General features: G+C 41.1%; 1 protein-coding gene across 5 annotated transcripts in view; it reads left to right on the top strand.

Moving 5' to 3' along the window:
- Positions 1 to 23,258, top strand: part of Pld5 (phospholipase D family member 5) — a 365,640-nt gene that overhangs the window by 320,456 nt on the left and 21,926 nt on the right. For all 5 annotated transcript variants that reach the window (XM_087194269.1, XM_004853520.3, XM_087194270.1 and 2 more), the window contains 2 exons: positions 13,886 to 14,083; positions 22,872 to 23,008. In XM_087194269.1, coding sequence (XP_087050395.1) covers positions 13,886 to 14,083; positions 22,872 to 23,008 — 335 coding nt within the window. The remainder of the gene's footprint in view (positions 1 to 13,885; positions 14,084 to 22,871; positions 23,009 to 23,258) is intronic.

Below are 23,258 nucleotides of genomic sequence, written 5' to 3'. Positions count from 1 at the left end.
TCCTGTGAGCTGAAAAATTGATAACACTATGCAAATGTGAAATTGTTAAGTGATGAGGTTCTGAATTTTAATTACTCTATGGCTGTTGGGATATTGATACTTTCTCTAGCATTTCCATCCCAAACTTGAGATAAAATGTTGATTGGTTATGTAGTAAAAGGCATTGGAAACACCCCAGGGACCCAAACCCAATAGCACAGCCTCAGCGGAGCAGTGCTTTGGGTATTTGGTGGGAGTTAAGCTGTAGGTACCAACTGAAGTATCAGACAAGGATTTGGTTTATCTCAAACATGTTTTTTATAATCTAACCCATGGTTTATCTTTGCCAGTAGGATGAGGATTTACTAAGCAATGTTAGAGCTTCATGAGCAGTTGCTCTATGCAAAGCACTGTAATAAAGACCAAGCCAGGTCACTTGCTGCCGTGCTGCCTTCTGCCTGCCATGAACTGTTTCTCCTCTGTGATACCCCTCTGACACGCCGCCCTGCTTTGGAGCCAATCAACTGACACTTCTACAAACTGTCCTGAGTCGCACGGAAGAGGGCAAATCACCTCACTGCAGACAGGCAGGTCTGTGCTTGCCCTACCAAGGTCCTGAGTCACGCGGAAGATGCCTAATCACCCCACTGCAGACAGGCAGGTCTAACCATACCCTACCGAGGTCTTGAGTTGAATAGAATAGGCCAAATCAGCCCACTCCAGACAGGCAGGTCTGTGCACGCCCTACCGAGGTCCTGAGTTGTGCAGAAGACACCGAATCACCCTGCTGCAGACAGGCAGCCACCTGATTCCCCACTACAAAGACGCAGAGGACACCAGACCACCAGACCAAGGTACTGAGTCCCACTGTTCCCAGCCCAGAGGTAGGAGCTTCTGAGCTGTTGTCCCACTCCTCCTGGTCCAGAGGAAGGGGCTTCCCAGTCACCATCCCTCCCGCTGCTCCCAGCCCAGAGGAAAGGGCTTTGGGGCCACCTTCTGTCCCGCTGCTCCTGGCCCAGAGGAAGGGGCTTCCGGGCCACCATCCCTCCCACCGCTCCCAGCCCAGAGGGAGGGGCTTCTGAGCCACCATCCCATTGCTCCTGGTCCAGAGGAAGGGGTTTCCAGGCTACCATCCCTCTGGCTGCTCCCAGCCCACAGGAAAGGGCTTTTGGGTCACCATCCCTAACGCTGCTCCCAGCCCCTGTCCCACCTCACCCAGCTCAGAGGAGGTAATCCGTGCAGGCACAAATAGCCCCCCACCCAAGATGAAATGAGAAAACACGTAAATAAGTCTCAAAACCAGACTTCCAGATCACCTACAGCAACCCCAAAGGGAAATGAGATGGAACACTCTGATACTCAACCACCTGGACCCACTGAACTGGCAACAAAAGGGGATCTGGAAAAAAGGAAATCAGAAATAATTTCTCAGATAACAGGAGAAATTGTGCCCCTAGTGCAAGACATGATTAATAAATCTAGAGAGGAGCTGAGGAACATGATGGAATCCCAACATAAGAAACAAATGGAATCCATAAAAGAGATGCAAATAGATTTACAGGACATGAAAACTCCACTGAAAGTCTACACAGCAGAATGAGCCAATGTAAGGACAGAATTTCAGATAGAGAAGATAAGATTGCAATTAGTGACCAGCAAAAGAAAAATTGCTTCAAAATTATAAGGGAACATGAGAAATCAATCCAGCAGCTGCTAGATGATGCAAAAAAGAATAACATAAGACTGATTTGGCTCAAAGAAGAAACAGGAGAGAGTGGAGATGACATAAAAAATCTCTTCACAGAAATAATGGCAGAAAACTTCCCAAGCAGGGGAAAAGAACTTGACATACAGATAAGTGAGGCATATAGGACTCCAAATAGCCTTGATCAAAAAAAATCTACACATAGGCATATAATTGTTAAGATTCCAAAAACACAACAGAAGAACAAAGTTCTACAAGCAGTCAGAGAAAAGAAACAAATCACATACAAAGGAAAGCCCATCAGAATCACAGCAGACTTCTCAACACAAACCATCAAGGCAAGAAGAGCTTGGAGTGACATATTCCAAGCCCTAAAAGAAAACAGCCTCCAACCCAGATTGATGTACCCTCCAAAACTATCTTTCAAAATGGATGGAGAAATAAGATACTTTCATGACAAAGAGCACCTTAAGAACTTCATGAATACCAAACCAGCACTCCAAAGAATTTTACACGGTATCCTAGGAACAGACATTGAGGATCACAACCCCAGGAAGCAAAGCAGAATGAACCCATCTGGCATGACAAGAAATTAAATGTAAAGGGGGAGAACCCAATAAAAAGAAAAAGTCATGGCAATGACAAGTCAGTACGTTTCAGTTATAACCATCAATGTTAATGGTCTCAGTTCACCAATCAAAAGAAATAGACTGGCAGAATGGGTCAAGAAGCAAAATCCAACAATATGCTGCATACAAAAAACACACTTAATTCAAAAGGAAACTCATAGACTGAAAGTTAAAGGGTGGAAAACAATACTGCATGTGACAGGATCCCGAAAAAAAGCAGGAGTAGCTATCCTCTTGGCAGATCAAGTAGATTTCAAACCAACACTGATGAAGAGAGATGAAGAAGGACACTACATCCTTGTAAAGGGAAGAATCCAAGAGGAAGAGATGACAATCATAAATATCTATGCACCAAACACTAGTGCACCCAACTATATAAAACAAATACTAACGGATATGGAAAGTCATATATGCACTAATACAATTGTAGTGGGGAACCTCAACACCCCACTGTCACAAATAGATCAACTAGACTAAAACTAAGTAATGAAATACTAGAACTCAATTGAACTCTTGAACAAAGGAACTTAACAGATGTTTACAGAGTCTTCCACCCCACAAAATCAGAATACACATTCTTCTCAGCTACACATGGGTCATTCTGCAAAATAGACCACATACTCACACATAGAACATGTTTAAGTAAGTGCAAAGGAATTGAAGTTATCCCCTGTATATTACCAGACCATAATGCGATGAAATTGGAGATCCATAGCAAAAGAAACTCAAAAAATTTCATAAACACGTGGAAATTGAACAACACACTTCTGAATAACCAATGGGTCACAGAGCAAATTAAAGAAGAAATCAGACAGTTCCTACAATTAAATGACAATGACAATACAACATATCAGAATCTGTGGGACACAATGAAAGCAGTCTTAGGGAAATTCATAGCAGTGAATACGCATATTAGGAAAACAAAGTGAGCCCAATTAAACAACCTGATCCTGAACCTCAAGCTTCTAGAAAAAGAAGAGCAGGACAACCCCAAAGCTCATACAAGGGAGGAAATTATAAAGATCAGAGCAGAAATCAATGCAATGGAGACTAAGAGAATGATACAAAAAATCAATGAAGCCAAGAGTTGGTTCTTGGAAAGAATCAACAAAATTGACAAACCCTTAGCCAATGTTATCAGAAAAAGGAAAGAAAAGGCCCAAATCCATGCAATTAGGAATGAAAGGGGTAAAATTACAACAGACCCAGCAGAAATCCAGAGGATCATCAATACCTACTTCCAGAACCTATACGCCAATAAGATGGACAACACAGAAGAAATGGACAGATTCCTAGATACATATGAATTACCAAAGTTGAACGAAGAAGACCTAAAAATTCTGAACAACCCAATATCAACCAATGAAATTGAAAATGTAATTAAAAACTTATCAACTAAGAAAAGCCCGGGCCCTGATGGCTTCACTGCTGAATTCTACAAGACATTTAGAGAGGAACTGCTGCCACTACTGTTGAAACTCTTCAATGAAATTGAAAGGGAGGCAATACTCCCAAATTCATTCCTGGAAGCAAGCATCACCTTGATCCCCAAAGCAGAGAAAGACCCAACTGAAAAAGAGAACTATAGGCCAATCTCACTAATGAACATAGATGCAAAAATCCTTAATAAGATACTGGCAAACAGAATGCAGAAGATCATCAAGAAGATCATACACCCTGATCAAGTGGGATTCATCCCAGGGATGCAGGGATGGTTCAATATATGCAAATCAATTAATGTAATACCCTATATCAATAGAGCCAAGGACAAAAACCATAGGATTATCTCCATTGACGCAGAAAAAGCATTTGACAAAATCCAACATGCATTTACGATAAAAACCCTACAAAAAATTGGAATAGATGGTCTCTACCTCAAACTGATAGATGCCATCTATGAAAAACCAACAGCCAATATCATACTAAATGGTCACAAACTGAAATCCTTCACAGTAAAATCAGGAACAAGACAAGGATGTCCACTATCACCACTCTTGTTCAATATAGTTCTGGAAACATTAGCCATGGCAATTAGACAAGAGAAAGAAATAAAAGGAATAAAGATAGGTAATGAAGAAGTCAAATTGTCATTATTTGCAGATGACATGATACTCTATATAGAAGACCCCAAGAACTCCACCAAAAGTCTTCTAGACTTAATAACCAAATTCAGTCAAGTAGCTGGTTACAAGGTCAACACACAAAAATCAATAGCTTTCCTCTACACCAATGACAGACTCACTGAGAGAGAAATAGGGCAAATAATTCCTTTTACAATAGCATCCAAAAAACTGAAATACCTAGGAATCATCCTAAAGAAAGAAATCAAAGACCTCTTCTCTGAAAACTATGGCACTCTGAAAAGAGAGATTGAAGATGATATCAGAAAATGGACAGACATCCCCTGCTCCCGGGTAGGAAGGATTAATAGAGTGAAAATGGCCATACTTCCAAAACTGCTATATAGATTTAATGCAATTCCAATTGAGATCCCAGCAGCATACTTCATAGACCTCGAGAAAACAATCCAAAAATTCATTTGGAGCAAGAAGAGACCCAGAATATCAAAAGCAATTCTAGGTAACAGAGACATGGCAGGGGGTATCACAATCCCCAACCTGCAACTATACTACAAAGCTACTTGATAAAAACAGCATGGTACTGGCAGAGAAACAGACTTGAGGACCAGTGGAACAGATTAGAAGATGCAGAAACAACTCCAGACACACTCAGCCATCTCATCTTTGATAAAGGAGCCAAAGACCCTCACTGGAGGAAAGATAGCCTCTTTAATAAATGGTGCTGGAAAAATTGGGCTTCAACTTGCCAAAGATTAAAACTAGAGCTATATCTCTCACCATGCACTAAACTAAAATCAAAATGGATTAAAGATCTAAATATTAAAATAGAAACACTGAACCAGTTGGAACAGAGGTTAGGTAGAACTCTTGAAGACATCAGTGTAGGAAACGATTTTATGAACAAAACCTCAGTTGCCCATGAACTAGCACAAGAAATCAACAAATGGGATCTCTTCTTATTAAAAAGCTTTTGCACAACAAGAGAAACCACCAGCAGTGTGAAGAGACAACCCACAATGTGGGAAAAAATCTTCACCTGCTCTTCCTCAGACAAAGGTCTACTATCTTGAATCTATAAAGAACTTAAAAAGATCAGACCTCCCAAATTTAAAGACCCAGTCCCAAAATGGGCATCTGAAATGAACAGACATTTCTCAGACAAAGAAGTAGAAATAGCAAATAAATACATGAAAAAATGTTCAATATCACTGGTCATTCGAGCAATGCAAATGAAAACAATGCTGAGATTCCACTTCACTCCAGAAAGAATGGCTGCTATCATGAAATCAACCAATAACAAATGCTGGCGGGGCTGTGGGGAAAGAGGAACCCTGCTCCACTGCTGGTGGGAGTGTAGACTGGTGCAAGCACTGTGGAAATCAGTATGGAGATACCTCCAAGAACTAGGACTGGAAGTCCCATTTGACCCCACTATTCCACTGCTGGGGATCTTCCCCAAAGAATTAAAAGAATCATACCACAGTGATATATGTGCACCCATGTTCATAGCAGCACAGTTTGTAATAGCTAAAACTTGGAAACAGCCCAAATGCCCATCAACTGGAGACTGGATAAAGAAAATGGGTTTTTTTTAAAAATGGAGTACTACTCAGCCATAAACAATGAGAAATTAGAGACATTTATAGCTAAGTGGATGCACATTGAGGCAATACTCATAAGTGAAATAAATAGGACACACATATGTAAATACCGAATAGTTTCTCTGGTGTGAGAAACTGAAAGTGTAAATAAGGACTAAATGTATAATAGATAATGTGAAATAGGAAGAAAAGGGACAAAGTGGAAGGAAGTGGGAGGGGTAGGGGAAAGGATAGAAGGGAATGGGATTAATATGAGAAAATGGAAAAATAGGAACAAAATCTTTGTAAATAGGGAGAACTGGAGAGGTTGAAGGGAGGGCTGGGCAAGGGTGAAAAATAAGAACCAAGAGAGACTATGTAAAGGTGCAAATTTCCAATGATGAATGTCATTATATTGTATACCTAAAATGTACCAATGATTAGAATGAATAATCGATAATGTAAAATAGGAAGAAAAGGTCCAAAGGGGTAGGGGTAGTGGGAGGGGCAGGGGAAAGGAAAGAAGGGAAAGAAAAAAATGATGAGAAACGGAAATAAAGTCTTTGTAAATAGGGAAGGGTGGAGGGCGTGAAGGGAGGGCTAGGAATGGGGAAAAAATAAGAACCAAGATGCATTATATAAAGGTACAATTCCCAATGAGAAATGTAATTGTATGGTATACCTACAATGTACCAATAAAAGAATTTAATACAAAAAAAAGACTAAGCCAGCCCTATAAGCAACAGGGGAAAACCAAGAATGCTTTGGGACACAACACAAAGACAAATGGTATCTTTTTTCAAATTCCAGCTGAGTGCTTTGCTCACAGAGGAGAAGGTGAAAGTTGCTTATAGTGCTCAAAGCAAATTCAAATCCATCAGAGTGGCCACAGGACAAATGAGCCAAGAGAATTAGATGTGGGAACTCATTCGTGAGCTCTTAGGAAACCAATAAATAACATTCTTCTCTTACCTTTGTGAGTTCCACACCATTTTTAAAAATACTTGTAGAGCCAGGCATGGTGGCACATGCTTGTAATCCCAGCACTCGGGAGGCAGAGGCAGGAGGATCACTATGAGTTCAAGGCCAGCCTGAACTACATAACCCAGACCCTGTCTCAAAAATAAATAAATAATAAAAATACTTCTAGAAATCAAAAGATGGTTTTCATGATTTTCAGTACTTTCAAAAAGGAGGACACTCTTAATCTTTTTACCAAAGCCAGGCAAGGCAGGAGACCTAAAAAGGAAAAGGATGTGCTCCAAGTCACAATGAGAACAAGCAGGACCAGGTCACAGTGGAAGGCTGTGCACAGAGAGTTGTCATGATTTGTGTTTTGTGCAGCCTTATTACCGATCCACATTAGTTTTATGTTAATGACCCATCATAATGCACATAAGGATATCTTTACATCTCTAGCATGTTTCCCTCAATCACATTATAAATATTTCCTCAGTTTCTTGTTTTATTAGCTGGCAATAATGATACTCTAAAAAAGTAGAAAATATGTCAGTGCGCAAGTTTCCTACTGACATTAGGGAGGAGGGAAGGCTGAGTCAGGCAGCAGCAGAGTGTGGCAAGTGCTTTGTCATTTCATGCAGAAGATGCAGCAGGTCACTTCTGGCCTGCAAGCCTCTTCCTGAAGAGCAGAGATGTGGAAGAAGGGTGTGATCAAGCCACTAATAATTTGGCACAATCCCTGTGGTAATGATGATGGTGACAAGGACAACAGCAAATACCTGTGATCCTATTTGGTAAACAGTGTCCTAAGTAGATTATACATACATGTGTGTATGTTGATGGCTGTGTTGTGTGTGTGCATGTATGTATACATAATGCACATATGTGTGCATATATAGAGTTTCGTCATTACAACAACCCCGTGGGAATTCTTACTGGCCCATTTTACAGAGAGATTGAGGAACTTGTCAGTTACAGGCACCCGAAAGCAATAAGGAGGTAAAGCTAGAGTTCAAATCTGACTCCTTGCTCTCTCCCCACAGCAGCCAAAGCCCCTGGATGTGCAGCCAACACACTCAGAGTTGCAGGCTCGTCCAGTGGTGGCCCAGACCGGGGGGGAGCACTGGTCCAGCTTGTCACTCAGAAGTTTCTAGAGCAAAGTGGACAGAGAGGGATGAGGGCCAGAGGGCTGGGAACCTAGCATCATGCTGCTTTCCGGGAGTCTCCCTGCCCTGCTGTGCTAATGCAGCGGAGCTGTGGCGGCCCAGAGACAGTGCTGAGGGAGGTGGGGAGCCTGCTGTCTGGATTGCAAAGGAAGGAACCAGAGGCAACACAGAGAAACGAAAACTTCCTCTGCAACAAGAGGGATCCATTATCTCTGAAAACTCAGAGCATTTCTGTGCTTCACGGTCTCTCAAACTAGAGTTTGAGGATTAGTTTTATGAATTAATTACAAATGGAAACTCATTAGGTTCTTTCCACTGTTCCGTTCTTCCTATTATATGATGACTTATCTGCAAAGAAAAGTAGTATAAGGTTTCTACATTTTCAATTTGCTTGGAGAAAAAAAACTCCGATTCTAGATTCCTTAATCACTTTTATTTTCATGAGCAAGAAGCTAAATGACTAATATCCATATCACTGTTAATATTCTAGTGCATAAGTAGGGTGGGGTGTTTATTGTATAAACCTGAAGGGGGAATGCAGTTCAGGTCTGGCTCAGTGTTTTATCAGGAAAGAGTAGATCCTTAGAGGGCTTTGAAAAGGTCATCAAATACAGTCCATCGAAACTGGGAGAGTTCAACTTCCTCGTTGTTCACTAAGACAAGAAGACAAAAGCAGGGATGACAGGAGGAGCTGTGTGGCATTGTGGAATCATTTTCAACTCTTCCACAGAAGCCAGAGGAAATTACAGTACTCCAAAAAGTAACTGAAATGGCTTTCCAGTGTTGTTTAGTCCCATTCAACTCTCCAGCCTCATTCCTTTAAGGTTCCTCTCATGAACATCCTCCAGTTACCCTAGCCAAGGTCTTCTCTATTTGTTTCTCTTTGCCCAGATAAAGGCAAGAAATTGTTGTGTCAAATCCTCACAGCAAAAATCAAAGATGCCAGATAAATAATGGTGCTTTAGAAAGTCTTCAGATCCTTATAAAGGATGAAGCATTGATTAGTGTAGAAAGAAGGAAGGAAAAGAAGGAAAGGAGGGAGGGAGGGAGGATGGGAGGACAGGTGTCACATAGGCACTGAGCAAAATGACACACTTTTCCTTTATCCTACAAATGAACCTAGTACAGTACTTGCCCAGTACTACTGGACAAAGGAGCCCAAGACCCAAAATCACAGGTCGTGATTCTATGATGTCACTTCCCCTTCTGGGTCCTTAAGATCCTTAATTTTGACATAAGGTTGAACTAGCTGTTCTCCAAAATTCTGAATCCTCTCCTATCTCTTCAGTTAGTTGTGTTCCTTCTGCAAGAATTATTATTCCCACTTGGTAGACACAGAAAATAAGACATCAGTAAGGTAAATGGGATAAGCCATCCATGGGGGCAGTGAAAGGGCAGGAACGCAAGTACATTTCTGAGCAGGAGGCCGCCTTTGAGCTCCCAGGATTCAATGCTTTATTTTTTTTATTCCCAGTAACAAAATTTTCACCTTGAGGGCAGAAATAAAATGAAGTTAGAGCTCTTCATAATTAAATTTCCTGCAGAAACTCAGAATATAAATCAGCAGCTAACTGGATGCGCTTTAAGTTGCTCACCGTTGCAGGTCCTTTTGTCTTTGTCAAGAAAATTAAAGAAATGCTTGTCCGCATTTCTATAAAATCAGGAAAACAACAGACTGGACATCTGCGAATGATAAATTGAGCTGTGGTTAAGCCAAGTTGTATTAATTATCCTGAATTACAGCAAAGAATGATGCTAATGCTTCTCCTCTTCCCACTCAGCTGACAAGAGCATCCATCAGACAGACGCCTGCTCTGGCTTCTGCTTCCCCAATAAAACGCATCAAATCTTGCCTGCCCTTTTTTGTGCTGCCTTCATGTGCTGGCTAAAAGAGACCCCTCTCTTCTGGTCACCCCATTCCCTGTGTTAACCACCTTCCACTGTTTTTGAGAAAATGATAAATGGAAATATTTCTAGTGCAATTACATGGTTTCCCTAATTCTTATTTTGTTCTGATACTCAAAACATCTAGTAGAAGAGGGCATAGACAGAAACAGCAAGGCGTGGGCCTTACCCACTGAAAACATCTTCACTTTGCTTCGCTTTGTCAATAATTCTTCCTGAAAACACAACGTGAAATTTGCCTTTGAGTATCGTATCCCCAGCTTCCTTGCTTACTAGCTGTGTATGTGTGAAAGTCCCTTAATGTCTCCATAGCTTGGCTTCTTTGCCTGTGAGTGGGTTGTTGTGAGGTCTGAAGATTGCAGACCTGGAAAGCATTGAAACCAGCACAAAGTACGTGGTGAGCACTATCATTAATTAGTGTCATTCCTATCGTGATTTCTCCGAGCCGGAGGTTGATGTTATCTCCTGGATTATATAAAAGCCTGTCCTTGCCAGAGTCTCCTGCACTTTCTAATGTCCTAGTACAAAGGACATGAAGGAACAAACCACTGGTACAATTCGAGTTTTCAACAGAATAATTGTGCCGAGAGCTGCTTCCTGGCAGGGAGCTGCAGTTGTTTGAGGCCTGGAGCTTCTCTCAGATCCATGGGTTCCACACTAACATTTTGCCCACTTCGTGGGGAAAGAATCGATCTCTTGCTAAGAATTTTTCTCTTCCAAAGAATAATTAGCTGATAAACTGCAAGCTTTCTCAAGATACTTTTATTCCTATCAGGTGGACCATTTAACCTGTCAGTCTCACCCCTGTCTGACTGCATGGATCAGCTGTGTGTTTTCTCTGAGAAGTCAGGACGACCCTTGGGGAAGGCCATGTCATGTGGCTGGCTCTCGAGGCTGGGCAGGGTTGGGCAGCCGGCCACCAGCCAGACAGCAGATCAGGGCCACACAGGTTGTCTTAGCACTGAGACAACAGTAAGAATGTTTCTACTCGCCAGACTTTTCACTTTTTCCCTTGTGATAGTCTACATGTGGAAACTCCTCAGAAGCCCAGATCTCTTATTTTTCACACTATCAGCATTTTAAGAAGGTTTGCTCCCAAACCTGTTCAGAATCTTTGCTCTGGGTGAAAACTCTAGAAAACAAAAGCCAGGTCCATTCCTCCATCTTCAACAGCAGCCTGAATCAAAAACGTATAACCGGTAGTGTGCCTGACGCGTTTGGGGCTGAGAGGGAGATACTCGGAGGGAGTTTGGTTCTCCTTACCTCTCTAAGGGCCGGGCTTGGCTTCTTTGCGTTCCGATTCCAAGCTGTGAGTTAGCCATGGAGCAGAATGCTGTCATCCACTGCAGACAAAATCTCACAAGTGAGTCGCTTAGATTACTCAGCCGGGGAAAGGGAACACTCAGTCTTTCTTCAGAATACAGTTATTAGAAATATTAGTAGCTGGAGAAAAACCTAGAGAGAAGGCTCAGAAAAAGAGGGTCTGCTTGTGCCTTGATAATGACAAATGGTGTGTGCAGAGCATCGTGGGGACTAAGCATGTTCATAACTACGCCTCCCTCCAGCTGATTATGCCTGGAAGGACAAGCAGCACTCATAATCATAGTGTCATTAAATAAACACTTTTATTTTATACTTCTGGTTTTTCCATTAGTTTTTTTTGTTTTGTTTTGTTTTGGTTTTTTGGTACCAGGGATTGAACTCAGGACCTTGCACTTTCAAGGCAGGCTGTGGAACCACTGAGCTAAATCCCTGGCCCAAATTTTTTTTTTTTTTTTGGTATCAGGGATTGAACTCAGGACCTTGCACTTTCAAGGCAGGCAGTGGAACTACTGAGCTAAATCCCTGGCCCAAATTTTTTTTTTTTTTGGTACCAGGGATCGAACTCGGATCCTTGTCCTTGCAAGGCAGGTAGCGGAACCACTGAGTGAAATCCCCAGCCCTCCATTAGTTTTTAAAGATTCAGGTCACTGGATTTCTAGATTAAAGTATGCCATAGTAAATGTCCAAAATGAGCTCTACAGTGGAAGTGGAGACCAGAGGACAAAACAATGCTTAAAACAGTTCAAGAAACTGTTCAGATTTAGGGTCTCCTAGGAAAAGCCTCATCCCAAAGCACAGTTCTTTATTCCTGTCCATAGATGTCATTATTGCCTTTACTCAATTATCCCCCTAAAGTATCGCTTGTTTGTTGCCTAGGCAACTTCTTGATGTATTTGGAATAGTACTGAGTACTTAGTCTCTCTGTCTGAAAAGCAGCTAAGGATAGAGCTAAGTCCATAAATTGAGCGTCGGTGACTATGTGTTGTTACACTGTGACACTGGAATAGAATGAAGTGTTGTCATTGCCCTCCCACTGAAGGACAGGAAGACTGGAAAACTAAACACCTGCTGGTTGGGACAAGGGAGAAGTAACACCATGGCAAGGTGTGGGGTATCTCGGGAAGCTGGTTTAGGACATGTTACGGGATCCAGGCTTTTGTTAGATATTGAGGGGAGGGTTTAAGGATTAGGGCTCTGTTCTAAACTGGACACTGTTCGGAAGCAGGGACAATTCTATGACTGGGTATCTTAATCAATTCATTTGTAGTGGGGTAAGAATGAAGTGCAGCTGAGCTGCAGTTAGTAAAGAAGCAGTCGTGCCTGTGAGTCAGGCCTGAGATGTCTGGCCATTAAGGTAGCTTGAGTAGCACTTGTTTTGTGTGTGTCCAGTCATGGTTACCACGTGGTCTTGTTTCTGTCTCAAGCCATCATGGAGGGTCGGAGAGTGAGCCTGTGTGATGTCAGCGTTCTGTGGAATGATCAAACAGGAAGTTCAGACCGAGCTGTGTGTGGCATGCCAGATCCTGGAAGCACAAGACACAATTAAGAGTTAGGTTCCAGCTACCGGGTGTCAGGAGCCGCTTCTTGCTTCTTCGGTGGAGAAAAGCTGAGGAGATTGTCCAAAGTCATGCAGCTGAGGACTTGGCAAGCCGTTATGATAATGCAACTCTAAATGGTCCCCAAACCCAGTCACTTGGTGATTCAGCCTCATGAAATGGGAGCCAAATGAAACCCATGCATTTATGTTTATGGGTACTTTTGACTGGGAATGAGAAAAGCTACATTCAATCTTTCTGTACCACAGAAACTTGTACTTGTATTTTTACTTATCTATGTGAGTTTTACTTCCCTCATGTGTGCACTGAGGGAAGTGTACGGAATCATCTCTTAATCTGTTCTATTGGTCTTTTACCCTTGAGGTGTGTGCAATGTTAGTAAGAATAATAATTGCCATGTTTTTGTGATAGGCACTGTTCTAAGCCCCACATGATAGGCACTGTTCTAAGCCTTTTATGTATATTAACCATCTTAAGTCTCAAAATAACTGTATGGAATAAATGCTTTTATCTTCAGTTTATAGAAAAAGCCACTGAGGTTCAGAGATTAAATAGGTTGTCCAAAGTTGCATGGCTGGAAATTTGTCAAGCTGGAGCCTAATTCCAGGCAGTGTGACCAGAAGCCATGACTGTAACCATTCTGTTATGCTGCAATTAATGGTCAACCTTTGTCTTGCTGCATGATTTAAGGATCCATACAAAAAAACACTGGTGCTAAAGAAACAAATCTGAAGAACCAATGTGAAAAAATTTAGATGAATACATCTACATGGGGAGCTAATCTGTAAGAACCTAATACAAAAAGCAAGCAAAACTTCTACTTAAAAATTTTAACATATCACTTCTGTATACCATAATGTGATTATAGCTGCGTACTTCAGTGTAATAACAAATGCAAGAAAAAAAGATGTCACTAGTACTGCTTTCTTATGCATTTTTTTTCCTGAAATTAACGCCATCAGATGCACATGACATTGATGCTTTCAATTTTAATTTCACAGATGAAAGAGCTTGGCGTCATCTTCTACAACTGCAGCTGCCTGGTCCTAGATTTACAAAGGATATTTGCTTTATACAGTTCATTAAAATTCAAGAGCAGAGTACCTCAGACCTGGTCCAAGAGACTCTATGGAGTCTATGACAATGAAAAGAAATTGCAACTTCAGTTGAACGAAACCAAATCTCAAGCATTTGTGTCGGTGAGTGCCTGCCTCTTCCTCCTACCCTCCCTGCCGTTGCAGTGTTTCAGTGTGTGCTTGTGCTGAGCAAAACAGAATTAGATAGATTGATTCTATCCCATCCCCAGAAGAGTTAAAATGTGTCCTCTCTTGTGCTCACCTGTGTGCTGTCCCCAGCGATAACCTGGTTTGATCCCCACAATCACCTTGTAAGGTGTGCAGGGGATTGCAGCCGTTCTACAAATGAAGATACCGAAACTTTTCTACTAATACAAAGTCCATAGCATAGGAAGTGCAAAGAAAGTCACCACTGTCCAGGTCTTTTGACACCAGTGATGATTCGCCCATCTTCTGTGCCCTATATCGATGATTTCCAGGTGTTTCTAGCAGTGCATTTCTTTGATGAGACATGTCTGGGGGAATCCGAGTATAGGAAACAGGCCTCTGCAAAACTACTCTATCTGTGCGGGGCCCTCAGGCAAAGGTCCTCCACCAGACAAGGCTCCCCGAACTGAGCTCCCCAGCCTCTGACTCCACTGAAATCCAGCAACCCCTGCCCGCCCTCATTTCCTGGTCCCCACACCCCGGGCTTCTCGCAGGTACTGGGAAGAGGCAGCCCCAGCCTTCAAACTTCAGTACCAGAACACCAGCTGGGGAGTCTGTTCAGATGCAGATTCACAATCCTCCCTCCCAGCCATCCCGCCTGGGATTTGATCTGCTGCATCAGGGGTGAGACCTGAGGAGTCTGACCGGAATGGAATTAAACTTCTAGATTGACCTGGGTCTCAGAGAAACTTCTCTAAACTATGCTCCTACCTTACTATTGCTATTTCTCTTTTGGTTGGTATCAGTGCTCTTGGGCCAACAACTTTTCTGTCGCTAAAGAGCATCATAGCAAAGAATGAATTGTATGCGTCTCTTTTTTGCCTGTTCACAGGAAAGCACAATCTGAACATTTAGCAGTACTAGAGGTAGAAAAGCAAGTTGAAGTTGTTTGTCTTAAATAACAAATTCACATCAATGTGAAAGCACAAAGTGGACTATGAAGGATTTTCATCAAATAGAACTTTGAGAAGTCTTTTTTTAATATAAATTTTTAAAGTGTGGCCAAGAATGCAGTAGCAAGTAGCACATTGCAGTGGCCTTTTATTAACAAAAATTATGTCATACATACATTTTCATTGCATCATGAGACAATCTGTAATACCAGAAGCCCAATAGTATTTCCGGTTTGTATATGAGCAGCAATAGAAAACGGAGTAACATGATGTCCCAAGCAAGGGGTATAGCAGAGGAGCCCAGAAGCAGCAAGAAGCAGATGAATTGGAGCTGAGGATATAGATCAGTGACAGTGATTGCCTAGGGTGTGCAAGGCCCTGGGCCTCATCCCAGTGCCACAAAAATGAGAAGGGAGAAGGGAAGAAGGGGAAGGAGAAAAGGAGGAAGAGGAAGAAGGAAGGAAGCTGGGAGGGAGGAAGGGAGGAAAGGAGGGAAGGTATTAATGAGCAAAGTTTGGATAATCACTGGATTTTGAATTTAAGGTTTTAATCTTAGAAGTAAATGAATGAGGTTGTTGCATAATTTTAAATTCTGACACTTAAAAAAATCAGCATATCTACCACCAAGAGAGGTCTCAGGCCTTTGGTAAAATCCACTAAACTGTATGGTCTTTGCTGTATTCTAGGGCGATTTCAAACTTGCTTTTTATCAAGGAGATAACTACAAAATGTGTTGCAAAACATTTATTCAGTATTCTCTTATACTGTGTGATGCTTTTGTTTTCTTTTTATTTATTTTAATTTATTATTTTATTTTCTATTTCTTGTGAATAATAGTAAGCCTGCCTTTAAATTTCAATGCAACAGATATTAATTGAAAACCATTTTTGAAAAGTTGTAAAATCCTAAATAAAAGTCAGAAAACTCTTGCTACTGGAATTGAGCTCCTTGCTCTACCTCTATTCTCACATTTCTCACATTTTTTATAACTATTTGTTCATAATCATCTTTCTGACTATTCTCTAAGGCTCTGACGATCGTATACCATGTTCTTTTCATCGCTGGTATGCCCAGCACCTCATTCACTCAGTCTCTCTAACAGCAGCCATAAATGTTGGGCTGAATTTATTGGCAGTAATATTAATGGAAAGTTCCAAGATGCAGATCATTTTTTTTCAGTAATATAAGCCAAACAAATACCAAGACAAATTTATTTAAATTTAATATATTTGTTGTATATCATCATGAAATAGTATTTTTTATAAGCTGAGAGTCTGAAGACAAAGTTAAACACAAAAAGAACATTTGGAAAACACACAAAAAAATTTGAAAACCTTAAAAATAACAAGTTCCAAAATTAATTTTAGATCATTGAGAATACCATAGCTCAATATAAAGTTCAAGCTATGGTATAAATATAGATTATTTCTCATTTTCTCATAGACCACAAATAGGTACTTGGATAGATTTAACTATGTGATAGCAACTTGGAGTCAGATAGTTCTAATGTTTTTGCATTTTCCATTGAAAGTGAAGATAAGAATGATAGTTTTTGTAATGTAAATTTCTTTTCAGAGCCCTTAAGAGTATGCCCTTGAAAAAACATGTGTCATGCCTTGCTTTCAGGAACAAAGACTAGTAGTTCAAGGTCTATTTTTATTGATGTGGGTGCTAGACAGGTTCCATTCTCGTTGTTTATTATTCAGTTAATTCACTCATCAGTCGTGTACACTGCGGTATATTTAGTGAGGGAGTAGACATCCCGCAGAGCTTGGAACTGCTGTGGAAGAAGACACCACATTACATTCCTCTTTAGGACTTCCAGTGTGTGTTATTAATTACATTTTCAACACCTCTATTGACACATAATTTATTCATCATAAAATGAACCCTATTTGAAACTATCAACTTCAGTGGGTCTGAGTGTAGTCACAGAGCTTTTCAGTCACCTCCACCATCTAACTGCAGGATATTTTCTTCACCACCAAGAAGACCTCCAGCGTCTCTCACCATCACTGCCCATTCTCCCTTCCCCTGCCCCTGACAGCCACTAATTCACTTCCTCAGTGTGGCTTTGCCTTTTCTGGACATTTCATCTATGTGAAATAATAGAATATGTAATCTTGTGACTGGCTTCTTTCATGTAATGCTTTCGAAGTTCATCCAGGTTGTACCATGTGTCACTGCTTCCTGCATTTCTTTCTCTCCCGTGAGTGTGTGTGTGTGTGTAACTACAGAAATAGTGATTGAACCCAGGGCCTGGTGCTTGCAAATACTCTACCAATGACCTACATCTAAGTCCCTTGTTATTTCTTTATTTTGAGACAGGGTCTTCACTAAGTTGCCCACATTGGCCTCCAATTTGTGATCCTCCTGCCTCAGCCTCCAGAGTAGCTGGAATTACAGATGTGTCACCATCCTCAGCTCTTCCTTCATTTCTTTTTATGGCGCAGTAGTATTCCCCATGTACAGATATGCCACATGTCGTCTATGTGCCTGCCAGTTGGGGCTATCTGGATGTTTCTACCTTCTGACTATGTGAATGTTGTCACTAAGAACATTCATGCACATGTTTTTATTTGAACACTATTTTCATTTCTTTTGGGTTTGTACTTAGGAGAATTACTGATACTATTGTACTCCACGCTGGAAGTTTTGGGAAACTATCAAGCTGCTTTCCAAATTGGCCACACCATTTTAAAATCCCACCAGCAGTATTTGAAAGCTTTATTTTCTCCACATCCTTGCCAACGCTTGTTATGTTCCACTTTATTTTAGCCCTGCTAGTGAGTATAAAATGAATTTCATTGTAGTCTTAATTTGCTTGTTTTAATGTACTCACTGGCCATTTGTATGTCTTCTTTGGAGAAATATCTATCAAGTACTTTGCCTGATTTTAAATTAGGGTTTTCAAGCGGCACAGTTCTTAATAGCTAAAACTTAGAAACAGCCCAAGTGCCCATCAACTGGAAACTGGATAAAGAAAATGTGGGTTTTTTATAAAATGGAGTACTACTCAGCCATAAAGAACAAGAAACTAGAGACATTTATAGCTAAATGGATGCATATTCAGACCATACTCTTAAGTGAAATAAATAGGACACATGTGTAAATACTGAATAGTTTCTCTAGTGTGAGAAACTGAAAGTGTAAATAAGGATTAAAACAAATAATGGATAATTTGAAATAGGAAGAAAAGGTCCAAAGGGGTAGGAGAAGTGGGAGGAGAAGGGGAAAGGAAAGAAGGGAAAGGAAAAATTATGAGAAAAGAAAAAAATGGAAATGAAATCTACACAAATAGGGAAGGGTGGAGGGGGTGAAGGGCACACAGGGAATGGGGAAAAAATAAGAACCAAGATACATCATGTACAGGTACAAGCACCCAATGATAAATGTAAACATACTGTATATCTAAAATGTACCAATAAAAGAATTTAAGCAAAAATAAATAAATTAGGGTTTTCTAAAACATTGAATTAAAAATGCTTTCTACGTTTTAGATGGGAGGCTTTTATCAGATATATGATATCCAAGTATTTTCTCCCATTTTGGTTGTCTTTTCATGTTTAATTACATTTTAATGTTAACATTCTGCAATTAGAGTTTAGACTTTTTAAAAATAGGAAATCATTAAATAAAATAAGAAATCATTAAATAAAACATGCTAAGGTCTTTATTTTTTAAATTAATTTTATTGGTACATTTTAGGTGTACAATATAATGACAGTCATTGTTGGAAATTTGCACCTTTACATAATCTCTCCTGGTTCTTATTTTTCCCTCTTCCCCTGCCCTCCCTTCAACCCCTCCACCCCTCCCTATTTACAAAGACTTTGTTTCCATTTTTTCCTTTTCTCATATTAATTCCATTCCCTTCTTTCCTTTCCCCTACCCCTCCCACTTCCCCTTCCCCTTTGCCCCTTTTCTTCCTATTTCACATTATCTACTATACCTTTAATCCTTATTTACACATTCAGTTTCTCACACTAGACAAACTATTTGGTATTTACACATGTAAATAGAGTATCAATAGAGTATCGCCTCAATGTGCATCCATTTAGCTATAAATGTCTCTAATTTCTCATTTTTTATGGCTGAGTAGTACTCCATTTTATTTTTTTAAAACCACATTTTCTTTATCTAGTCTCCAGTTGATGGGCACTTGGGCTGGTTTCTAAGTTTTAGCTATTACAAACTGTGCAGCTATGTATATTGGTGCACATATATCACTGTGGTATGATTCTTTTAATTCTTTTGAGAAGATAACCCAGCAGGGGAATAGCTGGGTCAAATGGGACCTCTAGTCCTAGTTCTTTGAGGTATCTCCATACTGATTTCCACAGTGCTTGCACCAGTCTACACTCCCACCAGCAGTGGAGCAGGGTTCCTCTTTCCCCACAGCCCCGCCCATGCTAAGGTCTTTAAAAGGCGAGTATTGAGTGAGTATGCAAAACACATTCCATGCACATAAAAGGCACTTAGTCATCTAAGAGAATAACCTAGATTAGCCCAGAAATGGGGTGCCTCAAAAGTTTTTGATTGCTAAAAGATTATCACAGAGCTGAAATATAGAATAGGATCTTTATTTTCCTTCTCCTACTTTACTGTGAAACAAAGAATGCACCTTGCCAGGGTCAAGAAATTACAGTAGCGTGCAAAGAAGGAACTTAACAGCCTTCTCTCTCATTATACACCTGAAACTAGTTAATTTTATTTATTTCATAATGATTTCCTATTTTTAAAAAATCCTGTGCCAGAGTAGTAGATCATTCTCCTATGTTGTAATTTATTCATTTATATCTTGAACAAACATGTATATGACACTACTGCAGACAGGCGCTGTTTGTAAAGGTCGAGGGTCTGGAACACACAGGAGGTGACTGACAAGCCCCCCGGGGAAGGACACTGCTGTGAGTAAACGTTCGTTCTCTGTAAACACACGGAGCAGATGCCAAGTTCTAGGCATTGTGTTAGGCAGTGGGACCATAGGAAACAATAAGGTGGATAAATGCTGATAAACATCTCTTCATACATGTTTGGAAATACCTAGAATAAAGCAACTCCAACTGGGTTTGGAGTGTGGTGTCAGACAAACCCTCAACATTTATTAATGTGTGAAACGCTTTCACATTCACTCGACAAATACTGAGCACATGTATGTGTATGGTACAAGGTGCAGGGGCACAGACAACCAAACAGCTCATGAACTAGAAGATAAGGATGTAGGCAAAGAGCACAACAGCATGTGACGTGTGCTAGCACAAAGCTCCACAAAATAGGGACCCAGTCTCGATCAGTCACCGCATGCCAGGTACCCGTGTGGTCCAAGAGGATGGCAGGACTTGGAAACCCTTCTGATGGAACAGAAGCAAGCTCAGAAGAGGGGCACAGGATCCAGCAAGGGCACAAACCGTGCTCTTAAGAAGCCTCAGAGTAAACCAGTGTGAGCAGCAGGTCACTGTTACTGGCCCCATTAAGAAGCAGAGACTCGGAGTGTAAGGGACCACCCAAGACGGACATCTCAGGCTGTAAGGGCTAGAATGGGACCTGTGTCACCAAAGCTCTGCTCTTTCCTCTAGACTACTGCTTGTGAGATGATAGCAAATGTAAAGAGCCCACCAATAAATAAAATCCCTTCTGGGATCATGTGATGAAATTCAGGATGTTCTCCATTGGAATAAAAACATGGGTACTTAGACACATTTTGGAGTTAGCCTGGGAGCCTGTCCAGAGATAAAATCCTTAGCTTCTCTATGGTATCCTGAAACATGTTTAAAGTAGACCCAGCAGGCTGAGGAAATTAAGTGATTTCGATCTTTAATTTTTAATGAATGTAAGAAAATGAATAAAATAATGTCGGGGGATTTAGCTCAGTGGTTCCGCCACCTGCCTCAAAAGTGCAAGGACCCAAGTTCAATCCGCAGTAACAAAAAGATAAAAAATTTTTAAAATATATTTTAAAAATTCATCCACAAATTAAAAAAAAAAAAAAGAAAATGAATGAAATAAGGTTCCTAAAATCAAACTAGAAACAATGTAGTTGAGGAGGGGAGACAATTACAAGTAATTATAGTATAAATTTGAATATGCTAAATAAGGTAAGTAAATTCTGCAGATGGCTGGTGGCAATGGTTGAACAACACTGTGAATGTATTTAGTGTCATTGAACCGTACACCAACAGGACGGTAAAAAAATAAATACATAGTATGGGAGTACAGAGGTGGGAGAGGCAATGTGCGGTTGAGTTTCTAAAGAAAAGTCTCGTGGAGGAGATAATATTTGAGTTGGAATTTAGACAACAGGGCCAATAGGACCTTTGGTGGCCAAAAATGTTTTCATCAGCTGGAGGGACCAGCTGAGCAAACGGCCAGAGGCCGATACGATAAGAACAGAGCCATGGGGTGGTGAGTGTTTCATTCTAGGGACTCAGATAGCATGGTAGCCAGCAAATAAGGAAAAGTAGAGCAAAAGCCATGGGTACACCCCTCCCAGGCCGCATTCCTGGAGACCAGAACACGTTGGGTAGTGGATTAGGAAACTGTTACAAAGCCCGCTGAACAGCACTGGTGGCGGCATGAGAGAACTGGCCATCAGAAGGAAGAGGGAGGGACCACTCCCAGAAGCCCTAGAGAGGCAGGTGCTGTCTGTTTTGGTGACAAATGGGTGCCTGCACATCTGTGTGCTGGGGAGGGAGCACAGGACTAGCAATGTTGTTGTTATTTGAATGTATATTGTTGCTATTGTTGAAATTGGAAGCTTGTCTCCATTCCAAAAGAAAAAATAAGGTATCAAAAACACACCATGCTCCTCACCTGCCAGGAGAATTTCCTGGACAGTGATGCCTGGAGGGAGGGCCACCTTCAGCATCCTCCTTTCTTACCACATGTATCTGTTTCAGGAACCCCATCTCATGAACCTCTGGGCTGGGGTGGGGATTACTACCGATGCGGAACAGGACTTGTAACCGGAAGTGACTTACAGATTTCAACTGCCAGTGGTCTCATTTATTCTGAGCAGTCCCAGATACCATCTCTTCAGCCTTTAGGTGTCCAACTCCTTGAGTTATTTGTGCTTCTAGACTTGCTGTAGTGTACTGCTTGTCCAAGAAAGACAGGAACTGTAGGGAATACTATCTGCAATTCTGTCCAGTGAAAAAATAATGAAAAAAAAAAAGCACAGCTTTCCCTTGCTATAGAAACTGCATCTAAAAACATCATATTTTTTTAAGATGGAAACTTCAAGCAACATGAAAAAATACCACAAGCACAGTTTGCTTCTTTTTTCATTTTGCTGAAGTCTGGCAGAATATCCTTCTTCTTTGGGTGGATTGATGAACTTGGGCATCTTCATAACTCACTCAGTTTCTCCTGTGGGCTTATGGATGATCTTCATATACAATCAACACTACTCTTCCTGAACGAGTCAGGGGAAAAAATAACAAGTTTTGATTCTATATCTCTTATTTTCATGGCCACATCAACCCTTCGGTGAAATGATATCTAGAATAATTTGCTTGCTGTAGAGAAAATGAATAGCTATGGATGATGGGGGCATAACCTGGAATCTACAAGGTCGAGGCTGGAGTGTGTGTAATGAAAACAAAGATTCTGTCTTGAAACAGTCTAAAAGGACAGACTAAAGACCCATCCCACCTAAGCTTCATGTCTTCATGCCTCAACATCAGTAAGACAAAAATAGCTTCACCTAATCTGATCAGGAAGCAGAAAGTAGGTTTGCAATAATTTGGTTCCAAGCCCAGTCTCATGCCAACAATTAATGCTCCAATATTTTGGTCTTTGTGTCTTCACAGAATTCTCCCAAACTCTTTTGCCCTAAAAACAGAAGCTTTGACATAGATGCCATCTACAGTGTGATAGACGATGCCAAGCAGTACGTGTACATCGCCGTCATGGACTACCTGCCCATCTCCAGCACGAGCACCAAAAGGTCAGTGAGCGCCCCGCTCCTAATGAGCACGCAGCCTCTGAGCCAGGGCACCACAGGGGAACCCACCTGAACACTGAGGCACTACCAGGTTGCATCAGGAAGACAGCACGGTTCAAGTACACCTGTGTGCACCTGCAGTTCACCCATGATGCATCTCCTCCCCAGATGTCCAGTTTAAGGACAAGGGATCTCATCCTTCTGAAGTCCCTCAGTCGTTTACACTGTAGGCACGATAGCAATTTCAGAAGGA

This window comes from Heterocephalus glaber, unplaced genomic scaffold (genome assembly GCF_053883595.1).
Source record: "Heterocephalus glaber isolate CG9 unplaced genomic scaffold, H.glaber_assembly_v1.0 deba00001600, whole genome shotgun sequence".
Taxonomy (NCBI): Eukaryota; Metazoa; Chordata; class Mammalia; order Rodentia; family Bathyergidae; genus Heterocephalus; species Heterocephalus glaber.
Note: the sequence above shows the minus strand (reverse complement) of the source record. Positions and strands in the feature narration are given on the sequence as shown.